The sequence below is a fragment of the Polypterus senegalus genome, chromosome 18 (genome assembly GCF_016835505.1).
Source record: "Polypterus senegalus isolate Bchr_013 chromosome 18, ASM1683550v1, whole genome shotgun sequence".
NCBI classification, from domain to species: Eukaryota; Metazoa; Chordata; class Cladistia; order Polypteriformes; family Polypteridae; genus Polypterus; species Polypterus senegalus.
In genome coordinates this window covers 30,229,194-30,253,069 of record NC_053171.1, presented here as the reverse complement: position 1 = coordinate 30,253,069, position 23,876 = coordinate 30,229,194, and the positions used below count along the sequence as shown (strand labels likewise).

Here is a 23,876-nt window from a genome sequence, read left to right as displayed (position 1 = left end):
CACATGCCTCAAAGGAGGTACAGCACTTGTACTAGTCTGCACCTTATTAGGGGTCTCCGCCTATTTGTGCCAGTGTTTTGCTATAGACAGAAAGGCCTTTAGGCATCACAGAGAAAGTCTGTGCCTTTACCAAAAGGCTTACTGTATTTTGGAAGAAAATGATTGTGCCATTATACCTTATTAGAGGCCTTTTAACATCTTGGAGAAACTGCTTTTGCCATTGTCTGCCTTAATTGAAGTCTACTATTGTCTTTGAGGAAAGGATTCTGCCAATCTGTAACTCTAGGAAGAATTCAATAAATACCAGTCTTCACTATTGGCAGGTGAGGTTTATGTGTGTCAAATTAAGTACTTTTGCCAGTCCACTCACTCCATAACTTCTAAGACAAAGTTGTTGCAGACTACAACTTCAGTTAAAAGTTCATTGTTTCTTATAGAATTGCTTGAGCTTCAAGAAAAAAAAAATGATTATGCCAATCTACACTGTTAGCTGTGGGCGCATAGTGTTTCAGAGAAATTGCTTGTGCCAACCTTCTTCACTTTTAATGTCAGGCTTATGGTATCTTGAAGAATGTGCACATACCAGTCTTCTTTATGGGCAGAAAAAGCCCAGTGTGATTCAAAGAAAGTACAACTTTAGTATGAGGCTCATAGTGTCCCTGAGAAATTGCCTGTGCCTGTCTTCCCTATGGGTAGAAACATCCTTATTGTTCTAGAGAAAGTGATTGTGCCAGTCTACACCATGGTTAGGGGGATTCTTTTGTGCTGCACATCAGGTGGTTGTACCAGTCTAAACTTTCAGTAGAGGCCACATAGTGTCTCAGAGCAAATGCTTGTGTCGTTACTTAATCCGAGAGAAGGACTAGTTGTGTTTCGTGCCAAGTAATTGTACCATTCTCCAGTGTGGGAACGAAGATCATCTATTACTTCATAGCAAGTTCTGGTGTCATTCTTCACTAGAATCAGAGCATCTCTTTGTCAGAGATAGAAGACGCTCAATGTGGCATCAAGACAGAGAATGCCAGTGTGTCCTCATTTGCCACTCTAAAGAAACTCTCTTTATTTCTTAGGGCAGAATGGTCAGATGCTTGCACTTTGGGCTGTGGAGCTCTTAGTATATGAAAATTGGCGTTTGCCTAATGTTCATTTTGGGTGGCACGGCATTTTTTGTGTCTTAATGTAGCTGTTTTGTGGGGCAGAAGACGGGGCAACAGTTAAAATGCTTTTTAAATAAATGAATAGGGTTGGTGACTGTGGTGACGATGGTTCAGAATGTGAGTCAATCTGCAGTTAAAGTTGAGATAGAGAGGAAACAGGCGAACTTGCCCATTTTAACTATTAGCTTTTGGGAGGTGGTCTCCAGTCCAATCAGGGTGCTCAATGGCTACTGTAAAGTTTGTATCTGCTGGTCAGCATGTTAATATTTGTTTTAAAATCTGGAAATTGCAATATTCAGCACCCATATCCCCATCAACCTTCCTGCGTTTTTTCTTAGATACGCAACAAACTAAACCAAGAACAGAATGCCAAGCTGCAGCAGCAGAAGGAGCTTCTAAACAAGCGCAACATGGAAGTATCCACAATGGACAAGCGCATCAATGAGCTGCGAGCGTCTCTACAAGAAAAAAGCTGAGGCACGTCAAAAAGAAAACATCCCTGTAAGGCGCCTGGGCACGGGGAGGGTTGTGTGTCTTGTGTGTGGTTGCATGTTTTGTGTGCCAGTAACATGTTAGTCCAGTTTTGTCCTGTTGTGGTTGCTCATGCTATTCTTGGGGACATTGCTCTGACAATCAGCTCTTCTTCCCACTGCAGTTGAATCGCATTAATGGATCGCTGTCACCTCAGCCCGCTCCTGCTAACACTGGGCGAGTGGCAGCTGTTGGACCTTACATCCAAGTTCCTGCACCAGGCCGATCAGAAGGCACCTATCCAGTCCCAGGCGAACCTGTGAAGCCACAGTCTCTTAGTGTGTCTGGCACCTTGGGTCACGCCAGGTCCAAGTCGGGTAAGTTTGCTAATAATACTGCCTGAAAACATAGTGTTTTACAAACACGTGGACTAGTGGAAAAGGTTGACTGTGTGACCTGTTTATGAGGACACGGAATGATGGAAAAATCAATAAAGCAAAAACAAGGACACAGCCGCATGCTGTGATATTTGAATGTTTGTATGTGTCTAGGAGAAGTAGGCAGAAAAGCAAATACGAGGGCCTTCCGATTTACACCCCACCTGACTCTGTGGGTCCCCTGCCAGGATGGGTAACATATAAGTTTGCACCTTATCTCAGAGATGGGTAGAAATACTAGAGCTTACTTGGTGGAAGGAAGTTAAGGATTTGGTCATCTCTGTGGCTGTTGCTATAGTAACAACAGCCTTAATCAGCCATGTATTCTGCAGCAGAGAGAAAACTAACAGTAGCACTGATGACGGATGTCATTCCAAAAGATGGAATCAGTTGTTTTATTATGAGAATAAAACCTGTGTAGTTATATGGAGCTGCAGTGCACTCCTAAAAAGGACACGTATATTTGTAACAAAAATAGACAAATGAAGGGGAAGGTGAAAAAAAACATCAGTAGAAAAACGGCCATTATCCATCCTGAAATGGTCCGTCTGACAAAAAGCGTACGTAACAATTGTACCCCTCAGTTGCCCTAAATCTCTGACCTCCTCGCTTTTCCATTCCCCATGTCTGGTCACTCTGCCACCTTACCAGAGGACTTTAGACCTCCATCTCCCAAAACAGACTCTCAGGTCATTGCCTTGGCATGATGTCTTAAATCTATGCAGCACACCCATAACCATTGTTGCCTTTTTGGATGTAATGACCCCCAGATGCCCCTGGTTATACTGCACCCTATATCAACAACTAAGCTATTTGGAGGGTCAGGACCAAGAGATGATCAGTTTGTCCTTCATTCTACTGATCAGGCGGTTTGTCCTTCATTCTACTGATCAGGGCCCCTAGTTGGGCAAAGCTGTCTGCATTGCTGCAGCCCCTCCAATCCACAAGATGTATATCATCATGGCCTCTGTAACAGAAGGGCTGCAAGAGCCACCCTGATACTTTAAAGTCTAATCAGCCATTATACTAGAAGGCGTTCTCCTTTAGCTCTGCTGTCTGGATAGGGGACCCTGTAATCCCAAGGCCTCTAGTATAAGTCCTGCAGCTGCTGTATCAGGAAGGATGTGCAGCTTAGGGGGAGACGTTCCTCAGCAGAGACTGGCGACTTGGCTAATGGGACCCCTAAACTAACATGTGGAGACTACGCAGCCCTCTCTTGTTCTTGTTATGTTATTGACTTTATATTTGGGCAGTTGTTTAATTTTTCTGTCCATCTGACTTTATCTTGGTGCTGACCAGACACTCATGGCAGCAACACAGAGCTTGAAGACATCACTTCTGAATGTTAGTGACAACCTTTCATTTCATGTTCACTTGAACTTCTGCAGTGCTGTGAATGTGCCTGCTCAGTCCCATGTCTGAGAAGAACCTGAATAAACCTTCATGTTGGCTTTCATGTGCTTGCAATATATTCCTTTGCCATTTTTGTGCTTTTGTGTTTCTTTTTTTTTTTCTAATTTCTTTCTTTGTCTCTTTCTCTCTGTTATCATTGATCTACTTTCCCCCCCGACACCCCAATCTTTTTTTTTTTTTTTTTTTCCCCTCACCCTCCCTATCACTTCTGGTCCTGTGATGGTTGCCTGGTTCTGTGCTTGGTCTTTCTTGGGCAGAGACGGAAGGCCGGTGTTTGAAAAAATCTCCAGCCACCTGGAAGATTTCTGATTTAGACATCCTAGTGGATCCCGTCTCACCGCCTCCAGATCCCAGATATACCCACTTGGCATCCTTTCTGTCTGACACACAGTCCCGTGAGTCTGCCGGGGTCTGGTCTAGATGTAGCAGAAAATGAACCTTGTCAGACCAGCATGGCTGAGCCTTGCTGTATGTCTTACCGGAGAGACAGGCTATGTCCCTGCCCACGTGGGAGGCGTTAAGCATTCGAGGAGAGGATTTCTGCAGACAGAGCCCACTATCACGTGTCAGATGAGCTCATGTATAGAGAGGGACCCACCAAATTCACAATCATAATTATTACAATCAGAAAGCTCCAGGTACCTCATGGGAAAAATTAACAGGATCTTCAATAACAGAGCACTGCACAGAGTGACTTCTAACAAATGCTTGGTCTTTGGAGATATCGACAAAAAACGTTTTAATTCCATGTCACTCTGCCCAACCATGTGAATAAATGTCCACATTAAAGTGATAGGAAAAGAGTTCACTTACTTGCAAGATGGCTACTGACATGTTAGGTGAAAAGAAAACCAACTTGAGGAACAAAGTTGTAAACCTCAAATGACAGTCAAATGTGTTAAAGCAAAGCTACAGCAAGGTGTTCCAGTTGAGATGTTTGCAGTGTGACCTCTCAGTTCGAAGGCAGTCAACAGAAGGCTGATCGACACGCATTATTTCCATTCCAACACAAATTTGTCCACAAAGGAAGTCCCAGTCCTAACATAAAGCAGCTCCAAGCTATAAAATATTTGAGATCCCTGAAAACGATGCTGTGTTAACAGTCATGCTGAATCTCTCTTGTGCACACACATAACTGCAGATCTTCATAACATTTCAGTCTCATCTTAAATCCACGAAGTCAATTGAGATCAGTAAAGGTGTTTCAGCTTAGTCTGCTCCACAAACCCCTACCTGCGATGGATGGCTTTTAGAGGGAGTTTACATTTTGGACTTTATATTGACATTTTATTAGCATGGCATGTGCCATTTAAGTGGAACGCAGGAAAGTGGATGTGCACTAAAAGCGGCACCCATGAATTTCTTGTATTATGATCACTAAATATAAAAGCCATACTAACAGGCATATAAAGGCCATGTCAAATCAAGTAATTTTTTGGCCTTCATTTACGTAATCTTAACAAGTCGGAAATACCCAGTGAGTTCCTCCAGCTCGTCCACGACCCACTCCGACAACATCAAACAGATGTAATTTTGCCTTTAGTCATTGCGGCGAACACGATATCCTTGAGAACCCGACAACCAATGAATGCTCATCCAGAAGTACAATGTATGTGGTGCAGTGACAAGGAATAAGGAACACGGCCGTATTGGACCTCACAGGCAGAAGAGAAAGTCATCTGTCTGAAGTCTCGTGTTTTATGTACCACAACAGAATGGGGGAAAAAAAAAAAAAAAGGCTGAGACTGCTGCTGATCTTGCCGTACCCATAAACCCTTTGTACAGCTCCTTCTCTGTCAGGCAGCACGCTATTGGCTGTCAGAAAAAGGGACGAGTACGACTGTGCTGGAAAGTCGTCACGCAGTTGCAAAATGTTCAGTCATGTAAACTGACGTGGTCTGGGGACAACATCAGCTACCTCAGTCTGACAAACCCAACAGCTCAAGGTACCTGCAGACCTGCCAACAGACAGTATGTACTTACTGAGAGATGAACACTGAAAGGTGCAAAGGACCCTCTATGGCCTGTGAGTGGCTCAATGAAGTAGCTGCTCTGAAGGACCTGGCTAAAGGAGCTTGGATGGATTTAAATAGAATTAAATGAAGATAGAAGGCATTATGACTCTCTACCAGTAGAGCTGCCATATTTGTAGGCATAATGCTTAATATGCAACTTCATTGTGTGACTATAAATAGGCCTCTATACGCCAGATAAGTGTTATCTTAAAAGAGGAGCATTCAGAAGTGTCATCCCACCACGGTTAAGACGACATGTTTAGCTTTTCTTCCAATGGCAGTACTGCCTGCTTTATAATTTTAAGTCAAGCATATTTTGAGGAGTGGGCCAGACTTTGAAATTTAACAGTAGTGCGGTGACATAGGTTAATGTATGGTGCACAGCGTGGAATTTTAAAAAGCAGCACTGCTACAAGTCTTCACAACATACAAAGCACTGACTGCCAACTATGGTGGGACACCTACAGTAAGTCTCTCACTTAGTGGTTGCTCATATTTTCAAGGAACTGTCCAGTTTCACAGCCACTGACGTGATTTGCTAAGGTTCAGATGAGTCAGACGTGTTTTTTTTTTATTATTAAAGAAATCTCCTAAAGAACAGAAACGCTCACACACACACACACACCCCACCATAGTAAGGCCGGGGGCCTCTCCTTCAGTGCCCGAGACGCCCACTGCAGTACCCGGGCTCTGATTGTCCTTGTCCACCTTGGTAAGCCTATCTTTCTACCTGGATGTTACAATCGAACTGAGCAGGGCCTGCCAACTCACTTGCACCACAGAAAAAAAATCACGTTAGCTGTTATGAAAAACCAATTCTTTTCTGGACAGCTGCCACAGAGGAACATGCTGAGCCCAAATCATGCAATTACTTCAAGCTTGTTGTGTGTACAGTGCGCACAGAGTACAATGAAATCCTGTCTCCTACAGAGTAGTTCCCACCATGTGACCGGTCAGATGGCAAATAAATACAACAAACAGTAAACTGAAACAACATGCAACACATAAAAGGCAACACAATGGGTCCACTTATTGTATGTAGTTATGAACGCGCTCTCGATGAGCAGAAAAACAGAAGGTGCAGCAATTGGTGCGCAGCCTCTCCGACAATTCTAAAGGCCACTGTTGGCCCCCACAGCCCAGTAGTAGGTACAGGGTGTCCTTGGTGGTCTCCTGCACTGGTCTTAGTACACCCATCTGGGCTGCTCCTCTGGCTTCCTGCACACACATTTCTACCCTGGTCCTCACTGACTGTGGCATCTTCAAAGTGGCACTCAATGTCCATTCAAGCTACACTTGCAGATGCTTTGAATGTAAATTCGGACCAGAAAGGCAGATAACGTGTAGTGGGCCGACGATGCAGAGATGGTCCCAGCCTATACAACTAAGTGCCTGTCTCTCCTGGTTTGACCCGTTTGGCTCATTGCCACTTGAACCAAATCCAGGCCCAGCTTACGTTGTACTGATAAGGTTCATGTAAAGTGTTATGAAGTGTAATGAAAATGCAGCAAATTCACTTTAGGAGGGTAAATTTGGGAAGAAATCAACTACAACCAGTGAACTAATCAGCGTGCATATAACCCTGAGAAGCCAGCGTTGGCTGGAGCTAATCTGCCAAAAAGACAAAAGCTGCTGTGGAACCTCGCAGTGCGGCATGGCCGAGTGCCTGGCAGAGTTGCCTTTCTTCCTACATGCTGCTTACCTCAAGTCTTAGAGATGTCGATGTTTAGTAAAGCAGCCAAGGCATCAGAACACAAAAATGTCATGTGGAGTTGCAGCTGCTTGGCTAATATTGTTTAAAAGTGCTGCTATGGAGAAACTGGACTTCTCACCAGGCATCCATTTTTGAGCACACCTCCTCATATAATGCAACCAATTACACACAGAGGTCCAGGTAATGTTTGCCTGCCATAACTCCTTAACAGGGGTGCCGTTTGTAATGTTCAGTGCCACCCCACCCCAGCACTCCATGCCCACATTCACTTACACTAACGTTTACACTCATGCATGCCTATCTCAAAATTGAGGTGGTAGTCTTCTTCCTGTTTGAGGAAGGACACCATCAAGACAAGAGCAGAATGAAGTGAGCGACTTGATCACACAAATTCTGGGATCCCTGACTCCAGTCCAGCCCAGGCCTGTAGGGAGAGATTTGAAAAGGCAGCTCAGCTCTGCCGGGTTTCACAGCACCGGTCATCTCCGCCTTGCATGGAATCTGGTTGGTCGCGTGTCAAACGGTAATTGGTTCATAACCAGGAATTACGTGTTAAGGCTTTGGCATGCTGGATCTGATTCAGAGCGAGCCCTGTGGACATAATGGTCTGCTGTGATTTAATCTGGCTTGGGGAGTTGTTTTTGGGATTTTTTTTTTGGTTTGGGAAATGCAATAAATTGTGTGGAGGTGATTTCTGCTTGGCTTGCACAATTAATTGTAACATGGAAGAGGAGGGTTGTGATTTGTACCTCTCTCCATGTCCTACACCGCCATACTGTAATTTGACAATGAGTAGGAATTAAGCACAATGACTGAAGCACACCGTGATAAGACTCTGTAGTTCAGCAGCTCATGAGGGCAAATCACTTGGGTCTTTAAATGGTTATGCTGTGTGTGTGGCGAGTCCTGTCTGTGTTCTTGGGAGTATGTGCTCTGCACCGTGGGTGTCGGTTACTGCGGGAGCATATCGAGTATACGTAAACGTATATTACAGCTCGTCTGGCTGTTGTCTCATGTTTTACGTACCATGACAGAATGGAAAAATGAAAAAAGGGCCAAGATTGTGACTTAACTCGCCGTACCTGTTGACCCTTCATACAGCTCTGGCTCCGTCAGGCAGCTCGCTATTGTCTGTAAAAAAAAAACACAAAACAAAATTGTGCTGGAAAGTCAGCATACAGTCACTAAATGCGACATAGTGAGCGATTTCCAGTCGGCTAAACTGTCATGGTACAATTTGACATGTCCCCCGACAAAACGAAACAAATTGCGTAAGTGACATTGGCGTTATAGATAAAAAGAGATTTAAGGGGCTTGAATTGAGTCAAGGGGTTTAACAGATTGTGCTTTTTTTTTCTCTCAATTAAGAGGAAAGGATAATCTTCTTATATAATACGATACCGTGGCTGTCCGTTTGTCTGTCCAGGATTTTAAATCACCTGTAGCTCTCAAACTGTTTGACCTATTGACCTGAAATTTGGTACGCATATACTGTACTACGTGATGTCTACTGTCCGCTTTCAGGGTGATGATTTTTTTTTTCTCTTTTTATTTTTAACTTTATTGTAGAATCAACTCTCGGTAGCGGCCAACACATGCATACGGGCGCCGTTCTCATTCCCTACCACCTTCGCCGTCACTTCCTCTACCTCTTCATGTCTTAAATCCTTCTTGTGGCAGATTGAACACTTAAATGCCAGCTTAAGTGAAAAATTAAAGAAATCGTACTAAGTAATTGCAACACAAACACTGACTTAATCAGTTTTAACGCGAAAAGATGCAGACGAAAGAAGAGAAGAAATGGGCCGATAGGCTGGAGAAAAGAGGAGCCGCTCAGGAAGCAGCAAGCGCATCAACCTCTGAGCAAACGAATGCTAAACGTACAGAGAAAGAGGATGAAAAGTACAAGTGTATTCACTTCATGTTATCGTGCAGTCTGCCGTTACTGGTTGTAACATATTGCAGAAGTCAATCGCAATACTTGATATTTTTAAACATAAGAAAATCTCATTATTGTCAAATCATGACCCCCAAGCAATGGATAATATCGTCTCTTGGGGTCCCTGTCAAGTCCCATGCCTAATGTGTGTCTGATTACACATCTCTTTCTGCTCGTGCGAGTCTGTACCTCTACGTACGCCAGTCTGTATGTGTGACAGAGCACATGCATGTTTGTGTGAGCATGCACCAGATTTGCTTAACTGCTGGAGAGGTTTAATTTGTTTGGAGTTGGACATTTTATGACTTTCTTTTTGGCCTTTCGGTGCTACAGACCCCTGTGTGGATCAAATGAGCTGTCTGCTGCATCTGGTTTATGTATCCCACAAATCCTAAACGACTTTTATTTTTCATACAGCAAATGATGCTTCCTGGCCCACTCTTACCAAGCAAGGAACAGGCACCACCGTTAAGGCTGCAGGAAGTGAGTGGAAGGAGAGTAGCATGGATATGCCTGCAAAAGCAGGAGCTGTGCAGAGCCCCTCAGCGCCCCCTGGTGGAGACAAGGTCAGTAGTTTTTTGACAGTGTTAACTGGGGCCATGGGGAGATGGTAGATCTTAGTATTCCTCTAGAGAGTATAAGGGTGGCATAGTGAGGCTTATTGATTTTATTGTTGTTCTGTTTTTAGAGTCACGACCCTAGCAAGGCACCTCCTTCTGCTCCCAGTGCACCAAAGCAGGTGCCCCATAACTACGGCACCTACCCCAGCCCGGTGCTTATGGGGGCTGGCTCTACTAGTTCCCTGGAGCGACGAAAAGATAGCAGTCTGCCGAGACAGAGTTCAAACCCAGCCAGCTGGCAGCGACCTCTTCCCCCAGCACCACCTGGCTCATCCCAACAAATTCAGCAGAGAATCCCTGTCCCCCCAAGCCCCACCTACCAGCCACATAGTAGCCCCTTATTCCCCCCGGGGGAGAGCAGGGTGGACCCACCACTTGCTGTGGCTGTTCGCCCGTTTCTCACTGATAAGGGGTCCCGCCCCCAGTCGCCAAGGAAAGGTCCGCAGACAGTGAACTCCAGCTCCATCTACTCCATGTACCTGCAGCAAGCCACCCCGCCAAAGAGCTACCAGACTGCCTACAGCACCCTGAACAAAACATCTACGGTTAAAGCAGGTGAGATGGTTGACAGTGGGTATAAGTAGAATGGGCACAGATTACTTGGGTCGTCTTTTTATCACCAGTCCTCACTCACCCCCCGTCTCTCTTTTCTTGTAGTTTACGGGAAGCCGGTATTGGCATCCAGCTCCACTACGTCATCACCTCTGCCCTTCGTGCAGGGCCAGCCTTGTCCTTCAGCACCACCGAGTCTGGAGGACACCAGTGAGCGGGAGCCGGACTCTGAGAATTTACCTGCTCCACCTACTGACAACCCTGCTGTGGAGAATATCCCCCGACCACTCAGCCCCACCAAGCTCACACCCATTGTGCATTCGCCCCTCCGCTACCAGAGCGATGCTGATCTGGAAGCCCTGCGCAAGAAACTAGCTAATGCACCACGGCCACTGAAGAAGCGCAGTTCCATTACCGAACCGGAAGGTCCAAGTGGTCCTAACATTCAGAAGCTTCTCTACCAGCGTTTTAATACGTTGGCTGGAGGCATGGAAAGTGTTGGGGGAGGAACCCCCTTCTACCAGCCCACCAACCCACCTGATTACATTGGTGGTGTGCTGGCTGACATGGACAATGGCAACACTAATGGGAACTTGGCAGAACCCATGCCCATCTCTCTCTCCTCTCCTGGAAAGATAGACTCCCCTGCAGTGCCTGACCTCCAGGCAACCACACCAGATGCAAATGACAATCGGCCACCTTCACCCACCCAGGAAGTGACCACGGAAGATAGCAATCAGCCTACTGAGACGAGCCAGGATAACAACAACAACAACCCCTCGCTGGCACCAGCATTCACTGAAGGGCTGCCAAGTCCCATTGCTGAAGTCAGCTCACCAGAGGAGGTGGAGGCCCCGGTCCAGCCTTCAGTGAGTTTATTGCATTTCTGCATGTGCTGAGACACAAACTATTAAGTGTGTGGTCCAAGACCTAGTTAGAAAATGGACCAACGGATACCAGCTTAAGCCTTAAACATTGGGTTCTCCTACAATTTGATATAATCTGTGCATTTCTTAGATGCAACTGGACATCCATAGCTACCCAAAGGTCCACCTCACATTCCCTTTCCTTCTGTCTTTCCCAGGTCAAGAGGACAAACTTGAAAAAGCCCAATTCTGAGCGAACAGGTCACGGGCTGAGGGTAAAATTCAACCCGCTGGCTCTTCTCCTGGACGCATCGTTGGAGGGGGAGTTTGACTTGGTGCAGAGAATCATCTATGAGGTAAAGCTGTAACAGCAGAGGCAGGGACCTTGGTAGATTTGGAAGGTAGAACGCAAATTCCTTCTCACCACATCCTCTACCTGTAGGTTGACAATCCCAGCACTCCCAATGATGAAGGCATCACCCCGCTTCACAACGCTGTGTGTGCTGGCCACCACCACATTGTCAAATTCCTACTGGACTTCGGAGTGAACGTCAATGCAGCTGACAGTGATGGATGGTAAGTGTTGTGGGCTCTTGGGTCTCCTTCTAGGGTAGCAATTGGACAAAGTTAGTCTCGAACTTTCCTGAGCACTGCATGGTCCAAGTGGCAAGCTATGCAGACCACTCTTTTTTAAAAAGCTGTCCAATACGCTCACCTTAAACATGGTCCCCTCCGGAGAGTTTCTTTTTAAGCAGTTGCTTTTTATTATTTTGATTTTAAACATCAGTGAGTAGACAGAGTTGTGAAAGCAGGCACCCCACCCACAAGCCTGACCATTGTGCTACTCTTTTCACCCAGGACCCCGCTTCACTGTGCTGCCTCCTGCAACAGCGTCCACCTCTGCAAACTGCTGGTCGAATCTGGAGCAGCCATCTTTGCTTCAACCATCAGCGATGTGGAGACAGCCGCAGACAAGTGTGAGGAGATGGAGGAAGGCTACATCCAGTGTTCCCAGTTCCTATATGGTAGGAATGTCAGTGGGCAGCAGCTGTGTTTTAAGCCTTTTGCTGCACTTCCTTTCACTTAACCACCTAGGGGCTTTGTATTCCCTTTATTGGGTGGGCTCACTTGTCATTCAGACTCTTTAATTTCCTACTTGGTGTTGCTTTATGCACATTTTTTAAAGCCTACCAGTGGCCTTGTTACCAGAGTGATCCTCTGCACCCTTGAATCTGCAAAAGCACCTTGCTGGGGCGGAAGTAGAAAGTTAGACCTCACGCAGACTCCACACACAATGTGTCACCGGCGTGGAATCACTTGGGTCTCACCCCTGTCCGTTTTTCATCCTTACACAGACAGCTTGGTTGTAAACTTGGGGTCTCCATGTTCAGAAGAGACAACCCTTCAAGTAGACCTAAATGGAACCCCTCTGGTCAGCTGAGTAAGCAGGTCTGTTGACTTCTACTGTGGCACAGAGGGTAGCAGGCACTCTCTCTATCTCAGTTTTGCTGCCCCCTTTGTAGACTCGCCTGTCCCTTGTCACTGTTAGGGAATCGCTCGGTGTCTCGCCTATCTCTCTTATATCACATCCTTAAATGGAGATGGCTGGCCATGAACCCAGGGCCTCTGAGTCAGAATTGACTTCTTGAGAAGGGTCTAGCTGCAGCCGTCTGAACTTCTGCCAATTGGATTGTATGTTTATGTCACATGATTTATACCGAGAAAAACTGAAAGAAGGATATCGGCTAAGGCCCTGGGCACATTGTGACACTCCTACTACAAGACACACCTCATCGATAGTCGTCATTACTCCACAGTAAGATAACCCTGCCACAACCTTAATCTTAACCATCATGTTAAGGATGCTTTATGAGGAAGATGCGTGAGGTACATCTTGAAATGGGTGTGTTAAGAAAAACCCAAGTTACCAGGGATGTTACATTACTTGAGTGATGTGTAATGCATAGGCTGCAAACCATTATTGGATGTGTGACATTTGATTGGCCCATCAGTAGAGCAGAGCTGTGGAGGTCTGCAGCTCATTCAGCTGCCCTAAAGCAACTTTTCCGTGCTCAGATGACCAAGCAGGCCTCTTGACTTTCAATGCAATGGGGAGGACATTATATCTCACAGTGCAGGTCGCCTGTCTCACTCAGCCTCACTCCCATCTCTCTACACTTGTCTCTCCTGAGTGATCCAAGACGAGCCCCCTAATGTAACCAGCAAAGAATTACTCAGGGGGTCCTGCACACAAAGGGCTTAGCTGCAAACCTGAGGCCTGAGTCAGATGCAGGTGGTACTTCTTCCACCTCTCTAAAGGGAATTCCCCTGATCACCCTGTGTTCGGATTCAGCGGGTCGGAAAATGGATGGATGGATGGACAGCTTAACAAGCAGACCCCTGGTGTCGTAAGTACAGTAGTGTCCGAGAGGGTACCCTATCTCACAGTGGCAGGCGCTCTGTCTCAGCCTCCCTACACTTGTGATCCAAGGCGAGCCATTAACCGCACCAGTGAGAAATCACTCTGGGTCCTGGCCCTCTCAGCTTCACCTCCACACATGGAGGGTCTGGCTGCACAAACTTGGGGTCTGAGTGTCAGAAGCTGATAACTTACTCAGTCGCTCTAAAGGGAATTCTGCTGAACAATAATACTGCATGTCTGGTGTCCACCGTGTGTCTGGGAGGGTATCATGCCACCCAGCAGCAGTTTCTCTCTTAGGCTTCCTCCATTCTCATCCCCATTACAGGCTCCTTTTGTTCATATAGCGCCCTTGACTCCCGTTCTCTGCTTTGCTGAGCTGACCCTCCTCTCAAATCTCCACTCACAGGTGTGCAGGAGAAGATGGGTGTCATGAACAAAGGCATGGTGTACGCGCTGTGGGATTTCGAGGCCCAGAACAATGATGAACTCTCTTTCCGAGAAGGTGATGCCATCACGATCTTGAGGCGAAAAGATGACGTAGAGACAGAGTGGTGGTGGGGGCGCCTTAATGACAAGGAGGGCTACGTCCCCCGTAACCTTTTGGGGGTAAGTGTCCAAACATTAGCCTCATCCTATTTTTAATGAACACCTAGACAATGGAATAACACTCTCCTCTTTTATTCTCTCTGTCTTCTAGCTTTATCCCCGAATTAAACCTCGCCAACGATCCCTGGCATGAGCACCTGCTGCTGTTGGAATCCTGGAAAGAGAACTGGAATGGCACCAGGCTGACACTGGAAATTCTTCTCAAACTGGTGCTCCTTTCTTTTTCTCCCTATCTCCTCCTCCTCTTTCTCTCTCCCTGACAGACAATCTCATCACAAAACCTTTGGTAAAGTTCACACTCTTCTCAGTGCACTGGGATTCTGCGTCATCCTGTCTCCCTGAAACACAGGGGCTGTTCTGGATAGTAACTCTGAAAAATCTGGGGGATATTTTAGACATAGAAAGTAGTGGAGAGACAGTGGGGTGAGGTAGCCCGGTATGAAGCATGTAGGACACCTGCTGTGTTGTGTTGTGTTTAAGTCAGGGGTTGGGGAGGGCGGCCGACCGAGTGGCCACAGGCAAGTATGGCAACGGCATTTAGGTAAGTCTCGAGTGAAAGATGTGAAGTAAAGCACTGGAGGCCACGTAGAGAGCACACGGGCCTCAGGGTAGCGAGGGGTAACGAAAGAGTCGAACGCTTATCCAGATGGAGCTTCTGTGTTCCTTAATCTCTCGTCGTCAGGGGTCTGATGCAATAACTATTTCATCCTTGAGGGTCATGCACATGCTTCTATTGACTGCTTTTGTACAAGAACTATTGTAAAGCTATTTTCCACAAGAGTTATTCCCCTACATAATTTAAAAAGAAACAAAACAAAAAGATGCAATTGTATGTTCCGTAGCAGCCGCTGGCTTCATGTTTCAAGTATTGTGTCATTCTTACCCATCTGAGCAATGCCGTAAAGAGCTTATCCACTGTGAAGTAAACCTGTAAATATCATTCTGTCAGAGGTGAAGAGATGTTTATTGGCGTATGAAAATGTATCTCTGCTGCAGTTATGTATAGCAAACACAGAAACTTGACTAACACCAAGTGTAATGTAAATGTGCACAATTAAACGATGCCTTGGCATGAAGTTGCTCTCTGTGTCTCAATGGGCAGGCCTGCTGACTACGCTTAATGGCTTGTGTGAATTATTCTTCAAGTCAAGACAGGAATTTTCTATTTCTGTTTTCAGCTGCTCCCGTTAGGGGTCGCCACAGCAGATCACCTGTTTCCTTATCTTCATGTCCTCTACATCTTGTTCTTTAACACCCATCACCTGCATGTCCTCTCTCACCACATCCATTAACCTTCTCTTAGGCCTTCCTCTTACCTGGCAGCTCTATCCTTAACATCCTTACCCCATTATCCCCAGCATTTCTCCTCTGCACATGTCCAAACCAACACAATCTCACCTTTCTGACTTTGTCTCCCAACCATACAACTTGAGCTGACCCTCTAATGTCCTCATTTCTAATCCTATCCATCCTTGTCACTCCCAATGCAAATCTTAGCATCTTTAACTCTGCCACCTTCAGCTCTTTCTCCTGCTTTCTGGTCAGTGCCACCGTCTCCAACCCATATAACATAGCTGGTCTCACTACCGTCCTGTAGACCTTCCCTTTCACTCTTGCTGATACCCGTCTGTCACAAATCACTCCTGACACTCTTCTCCACCCATTCCACCTGCCTGCATTCTCTTTTTCACCTCTCTTCCACAATCCCCATTACTCTGTACTGCTGATCCCAAATATTTAAACTCATCCACTTTTGACAACTCTACTCCTTGCATCCTCACTATTCTCATTCACACATGTATTCTGTCTTGCTCCTATTGACCTTCATTCCTCTCCTCTCTAGAGCATAACTCCACCTCTCCAGGGTCTCTTCAAGCTGCTCCCTACTATTGCTACAGATCACAATGTCATCAGCAAACATCATAGTCCACAGGGATTCCTGTCTAATCTCCTCGGTCAACCCGTCCATCACCACTTCAAATAAGAAAGGGCTCAGAGCCGATCCCTGATGCAATCCCACCTCCACCTTAAATGCAGACCTCACCACTGTCATACTTCCCTCGTCCATATCCTGTGCCACTCTTGCATACTTCTCTGATACTTCTGACTTCATCATACAATAGCAAAACTCCTCGCCTGGGACCCATGTTGTATGCTTTCTCTAGATCCACAGTGTAACTCCTTCTGGCCTTCTCTACTTCTCCATTAACACCCTAAGACCAAACATCACATCTGTGGTGCTCTTTCCTGGCAAGGCAAGACAGGAGTCAAAGTCAAAAAACAAAGAAGGTCTTAAGCCTCAGGTCCTAACAGTGAGTCAACCTGTCCAGTCTTGAGTGGCGCTGTCTACATGGGTACATGAGCCAGGTCTTCAGAAATCTCAAAGGTATCGATGAAGCTACTTAACTGCGCTTTATAATCTTTTCTAATTATTGTAGCCTGTCAATTATCTGAGATTTTTCAGGTAAGGAAGATGCAACTGTTGAGGTATGGTAGTAATATGCACTGATTATGGCACCGGAGAATGACAACATCTGATAAGTTGATCAGCACATGCAAGTTAAAATTCTAGTGTGTTTTGAATATGAATTAATAATGACTCTGTGAACCTATAAAGGTGATCCTGCAGAATTCTTTTGATTAAACCATGAAGAATGACATACTCAAGGAAACTGGAGGATATAAAAGAAAAGTACATTTCAGACTGAAGCCATGAATTATCTCTCTACAAAAACAGTTGTGTGCAGCTGTAACAAACTAGCAAGTCACACAGTGCAAGTGAAAACTTTGACAACCTTTATAAAGTATCTGGATAAGATCTCCAATGATGGGCTTAATGAAGATCGGTAAGAGAGACGGTTATGACCGTTAATGCTGTCCCTGGCCCGTGTATTTTATTTTCAGTACTACATCAGCCACTCTTCCTCAGCCTACAGGATTTCTGCAAATACAGTCAAACGTAGATACATGAGGTACTTGATTGGGCCTACACACTGTCATACATCCAAGGGTGCATTTATGTGTTTGCCATGGTTGGAAAAAATCTAGAATTATAGGAAGCTGGGGCCTCATGTATAAATGGTGTGTACGCCTGTATCCACACTCACTTTAAAATGTACAAAAACTAACCTTGGCGTAAAACTACGCACATTTTCATAGCAGCCTCACACTCATCCAATATACTCATCATGGCAGAGTGGTGGCTCTGAGGCTAGGGATCTGCACTGGCAATCCGAAGGTTGCCGGTTCGAATCCCGTAAAATGCCCAAAGAGTCTCTGCTCTGTTGGGCCCTTGAGCAAGTCCCTTAACCAGCAATTGCTCTGTCCTGGGTATGACGTTAAATCTGCGGGGACCTGCAGGGAAAAACCTGGGGGTTGGTGGCACAGTTGGCACTCCAGCCACCATAAAAAATTCTCACGCTGTTCCACTCCATCTGAACTAGTGTGGTGCTGCGGTGTCACCCGTTGTATGGCTGCACTTGGGTCCTAATCTGGAATCCCCAGTTGGTTTGTTGTGTGGTGGGGGCGGCAATGCGCTGTATCAGTGCCTACTCCTAACCTCTCTCTCGCTCTCTCACACAATGCCTTTTTTTTTTTGATTCACATCCATGACATGCGCTTTATCAAATACACTGAAATAAATTGCATATCACATACAAATTTAAGGCACTTGACTGTAATCATTCTGTAACAATATAATGGTGCACACAATGGCCAAACTATTCCACATACCACTGCTGCTTTAGCGTTGTTACACTCAGTGCACCACTCACCACTATTTTAACGCATTGTGCGTGTGTGTGTGTGTGGTATCACATTTTCACAGCAGCTGATTGGAAAGCTCTACGGTGGGTTGTGTCAAGAGTGCAGAGGATTATCGGGATACAGCATCTACCCTGGGGGACACTTATAGCACATCAGGAAAGGCACCAGCATCTGAATGGATTCCACTCAGCTATGCCACAGTCTATTTGAACTTCTCCTATTCGGCAAATGCTTCAGAGCCTTTAATGGATAGACTTCACGCTTCAGAAACTGTTTCATCCTAAGAGCTACAAACGCACTCAATCAGTCCATCAAGTGCTCACGGTAGAACTGTTTGTACTTTGAATTACAATTACCTCTCTGAACACTTCCACTACAACTGTAACACTGCACAACCGGAGACACTTTATGAACCATTTGCACTTTTTTTTTTGATGTCTTACATCATATTTTTTTAATCATTGTGTAAGAAAATTAGTTAATGGAGGAGTTGCATATTGAATCCCACTGTACCATACAATGACAATAAAGGAATTCAGTTCATTTCAATTCAATTCAATAGAAAGAGCGCATATTTACAGATGATGATGACTGGCTTCAACGTCGATTTGCATTTCCACGACTGATCCTCTTGCGGCTGTGTGCCGTTAGAATACAAGGATGTATACTTGATATCATTGTTAGGATGAGATGCAGGATTTATATTACATTTTACAGGTTGTTAATTTCATTTTAATAATGCATACTGTTAATAATTAAACATGGGGGCGTGAAGAATCCATACCTCGACACACCAACAGGAGCGCGCAGGCAGTGATTGCCACACAGAATACATTGCATTCTTAATATTACAGCTTTCTGAACATTTTAGAATACTAAGATGTACACGATATCATTTTCATGACAAAATGCATTAAAGCATGTATTAAACAGGAGGGTAGCGAATACAAAGACATTTATTGTGTGGCGATTGGTTACTTGGAGAAAAAAATGGAAGGACATGAATTGAGTGAAAGGAACGTCAATTGCAAATACAGTGACCTCTGGAAAACCTTTAGGGGTTTATGACGACACAGCGTTTTCATCATCTAAGCAATGTGCAGAAGAGATTAAAAAGACAAATAAAACGTTATATTTTAAGTTTTCACAATATAACCTAAGGGATGTTCTGCTCTAACTGTATAACATACCAGTGAGAGCACAGCTGGAGCATTGTGTGCAATTCGGGTCACCATGCTAGTGACAGTGCGGGTTGGCTCCAAGCCACCACCATTGATAAGGTAAGCAAGATGAGCCACGGCAAGTGGTAGGTGCAAGCAGTGTTCAGTGCTTTTATTAAAAACCAAACAGAAGTGTTCAACAGTGCAATGTATTCTCCCATAAACAAATAATCCCATAAAAACTGCATAATGTGTGGGAGGTTACAGTACCATGCAGGAAGCCGTCCTGTAAAACTCACCTGTCCAGGTCCAGCCTTCTAAAACCGACGTCTCTCTGCCTTATCCCATTCAGGTCTTACAGCACAGAGCGCTGTCATCCAATGAGCGCAGACAACCCTCAGTTGCTGCTCGTGACCCCGACACCCATCCTACGGGGCACTGCCGAGCTTCCACTCGTTCGGACTCCTGCTGCCGCCCCCTGCCTCGTGGGCGAGTCCCTCCAGTGTAATCGTGTTGCTTCTGTTCCTGCGAACCCTCAGCCCCCTCAAGTGCTGGCCACACACTCCTCTCCGGGGGCTCTCATTCTTGTCTGCCTACTTCCTCCTGTCTTGCGCTGGCCCTCTCTCGCTCCTGCCTTCTTTCTTTTTCTCCTTTAGCTTTCATTCTTTCTCTTCGGCCAATCTGTCATTTGTTTTACTTTTTCGGCCGTGCAGGTTCCCCTTATATTGCCCGCCTAGTTGGACACAGGAGCGAGGAGCTGCTCCCTCTGTGGCACCAGCGGCTACTGGCTGATCCGCCTGACTCTGCATGTGTGTATGGCGTCATCAACAAAATGAACTCACACACATCGGACCCCGCATTATCTGGGGCGTGATTATTAATTTAAAATTAGCACAGCAACTTGGACGACTCATCACTGCGCTATAAAAAAAAAAAAAACACACACAGCAGCCCTTGAAGCTCTGCAGAGACGACCAGCCAAGTGCATCCTAACACTTAAGGACATGTCCTACTGTGACCGACTCCAAGAGTTAAACCTGTTTAGTCTCAATAAGGCTAATCCAGATCTTAAAAATTTTCAAAAGGTAAAGAAAGATAAAGCAGATTCAACAGAAATCTTCTAAATTAATGATGAATCACATACTCGAGGACACCAGGAGAAATTAAGGGGTCAAGCATTTAGAACTGAAGCCAGTAAGCACTTCAAGAATCTGGAACAAACAATCGAGCCACGGAGTTGAAAAAGAAACCTCGACACCCTTTTAGAAAAATGTGGATGAGATATTGGAACAACTTAGCTAAATAAACGAGCCTGATGGGCCGAATGTCAAATTTCGTACATTCTCATTTCTCCACTCCAACTCCCACTTTTTGATTCCTCTTTTATGGTTTCCATTTTTTGCTCTCATCTCACACTTGCACTCCTACACACAAACCTCAGCTATAAATGACTTTTCATGGCAAACAGCTGTCCTATGATGATTCACCTCCTGCCTCCCACTTTCATTCAACGTAAATGTGGAGAAGGGGGCTTAAACATCACGACTCATCTGACCCCTGTCATCACCTTAACATACTGGTCATGGTGGAGGACCACCGTCTTCCACCACTAATCTCACTCTTACAGTCTCCGTTCACGACTGTCCCCTTCAGACACAAACGTCCCAGTCCAACCCCATTGGCCTGCTCAAGTGACAGTGGATGGTCCACATCTTTCGGATGAAGACTCAGTGACGGCCTTCTTTAGTTACTGAACTTGAAAGTGCAGGATTGAGGTCTATTTGAGTTTGAGCCCTGATCTTGCAGCTGAGCTTCATGGGACAATAGCACCGATTTGGTAGTTTCAAACTGGCTGATGAACCTCTTCATTCCATTACTACAGATAGCCTTAGCCCTTTACAAGTTTAAAATCCAACAAAGACTTATTACTTAGGGAAAGATTAAGGATAACCTGTGGAGAATAAACTCTCATCCGAAAGCCATCTTGAATAATGAGAGCCATGCAGCTGATCCCCTCAGTTTTGCAATCCACTGAAAGCGGTGTTGTGGCGGTCCCTACCCTACTGCTAAGGCTGCGGTCCCTCAGCCGTCATCCAAGGTGTGACCCGTTGACGTTCATCAAGCTGAAGGTCTGCCCCCAGACGTAAGCAGATACAAATTACACCAGCATGTGGCGCCGTCGAATGTGGTGAATCGTGGCCTTGTTGAAGAATTTCTCCCACTTTACAGAAGCACAGATGCTGCAGGTCGATCAGTTCCAGTTTTAATTCTTCTGCTGCTTTTGTGTAGTTGAAGGTTAGAGCACAAGGCACCAGCATCGAAGACCACTTATCTTTATGAATGTCAGCAAATCAACAGAGACTGACGAGGGGCTGATCCCCCGTGCTGATCTTTGTTCATTTATGCAAACCTCTGTGGCTTACGTGGACAATAGAATGGCAGAGAAACGAATATTTGCTGAGCTGGTAAACGTTCACCTGGTTTGAAGGCAGAATTAGCACCTCGGCACACGACAGTCTGCATGTTTGGCAGAAAAAATGTCCCCTGTGCTTGTACTTTTTGTACGCTGAAAGTCTTAATCTTTACAGCCATGTCACATTAAACGACTTTACCATTTACTTAATCTTAGTCTGTTATACCGTGCCGAGTCATTCCAACCTGTCCGCGACTTTCTCCCACAAATTCAAATGGGAATTGCGAGACGGCAGCTGAATTTACCGTAGTGGTTAACCCTTCATACAACACAGGCTCTGTTACTGGCTGTCAGAAAAGGGTGCGAGGACAAACGCGATGGAAGGTCACTAAATGGTACGTGGGCAGCGATGCGAAGCCATTTAAACTGACACAGTGCAACATCAAGGTCAGCCCCTGCAGTCGGCAAGTCTGACATGCCCCACAACTGGAAGTCACGTTAAGTGACATTGGCTTTACACAATAAAACATACAGCTTTGTTAAAATGTATTTTGCAGTCCATTATTTGCTTTCTGCTTCTTTATGTCACTAATCAAAATGGATCCAACTCTAAGCGGTGAATTAAATTACAATAGAGTTTTACACTCCAAGACAAATTACACCAAACAATTTGGAAATCGGTGAATGCTTGACTGACTGAGGGGCATGTAATCTGACCCATGGGCTGTAGTTGAACCGAAGCTGCTAAAGCGGCTACATCGGAGAAGTGTGTGCGCCCTGATCAGGGTGGACGTGGCTTTTGATTTCAGCATTTTCATTTATTCAGCTTGTATTTATTTTTTTTCTTGCAAGATAAGTTGAGAAGCCATCCATTTTTCTTTTTCTCAAAGGAATACTTCACCCAAAACTAGCATGCGTTTGTGTTACTTACCCATATGCTATATTTAACAACAAAAAAAAAAAAAGTAATCTCTTTTTTTCATGCAGAATGGAGGAGAAAAAAAAAAAAGTTTGATATAATAGAAACCAATGCTGGAGGAAAAAGACGCGTGATCCACAAGTGAGTTTTCTAGTCGTATCCTCAACAATAACAATATTTTAACAAAAAGCATGTATTTTGCAAGTTACTTTCACAATAATCCACACACATCAGAAACATGAAACTAAAGCTTAATGGGACTGACTCAGTTCCCAGCTAGAATGGGTCTTGCTCCTGGGTAGGCATTTGTTCCTCTTAATCACGGTTTGGAAAAGTCCATTTAAAAAAAAAATAGATCCATGGATATATAAAAACAGCAATTAGGGATGAACCTCTAATGGCGAGGGCATCATATCTCACAGTGGCAGGCTCTCTCAGCGTCACTACATTTGTTATCTCGAGTGATCCAAGCTGAGCCACCTAATGTAACCAGCAAAGAATTACTTGGGGTCCTGTGAGCAGAGGGGCTGGCTGCAAGTCCGATGCATATTCTTATTCAACTCAACAAGCAGACTTCTGGTGTCCATGGTCTGTCTAAGATCAGACGAGTAACTCAGTTAAGGCAGAAACCTGCTTTCTTAAAAACCCCCTTTACCTGCACGAGTCCACTTATGAAGAAGTTCTCCTACGGCAAAATACTTCAATGTCATAAAAATGGCCCACCGTGAATCCGAAAACAAGCCTGAACCCAGTGTTGTCCAAGACTGTGCTGCTGACTTGAGCACTGTACGTTAATCTCATTAATAATTTAGCAATTATTAAAATATTAAGACATTATTTCAACCTGGAGAAGGAATAGTGCGATTGCCCGAGCTCTCACCTCAGGAAGTTGATTTATGTGAATGTTTCCACCGTTTTCTACCCACGGCTGCAGGCTAACAGAGTGCAACAGTCTTTAACTGCAGCCTGGTTAAGGGTGTACACGACCACATAGCCGGGTATGCGCAGTCAGTATCCTAGTTTCTCTACCTAGAATAACGGTATACATGGCATTTTTTAAAGCAGGTTTCTGTAAATAACAGGGTTATTAAAGCACATGTAAAACACAATGCCTAATGATTTACATCTACCGAGAGAAAATATTATCAAAAAAAATCTGCTCCTTGTTTAACAGTACACACCAGAAACAAAGGAAACACGTACATCTATCAGAAAGGCAGCCCAAACATGATGCCACACGGACACCTTTGTGCTCTTGTATAATCCATATTGTCAAGTTAGTGAAGCAGAATACAAAGAGACACTAAAAAGACTCTTTTGTTGCATGGTGGGATTGTGATTAATTTATACTTACCATGAAGCAAAAAATTGTGACGGGGATGACCGAATTTTCAGCTGCTGTTATAG

At 45.1% G+C, this 23,876-nt stretch overlaps 1 protein-coding gene across 1 annotated transcript in view; it reads left to right on the top strand.

The window, feature by feature from the left end:
* Positions 1-15,288, top strand: part of ppp1r13bb (protein phosphatase 1, regulatory subunit 13Bb) — a 72,740-nt gene extending 57,452 nt beyond the window's left edge. The window contains 12 exon segments of the mRNA XM_039741829.1: positions 1,496-1,608; positions 1,610-1,658; positions 1,813-2,005; positions 3,736-3,873; positions 9,564-9,712; positions 9,835-10,321; positions 10,424-11,187; positions 11,403-11,540; positions 11,627-11,760; positions 12,043-12,209; positions 14,013-14,212; positions 14,304-15,288. Coding sequence (XP_039597763.1) covers positions 1,496-1,608; positions 1,610-1,658; positions 1,813-2,005; positions 3,736-3,873; positions 9,564-9,712; positions 9,835-10,321; positions 10,424-11,187; positions 11,403-11,540; positions 11,627-11,760; positions 12,043-12,209; positions 14,013-14,212; positions 14,304-14,345 — 2,574 coding nt within the window. The 3' untranslated portion in view covers positions 14,346-15,288.
* The last annotated feature ends 8,588 nt before the right edge of the window (positions 15,289-23,876 follow it).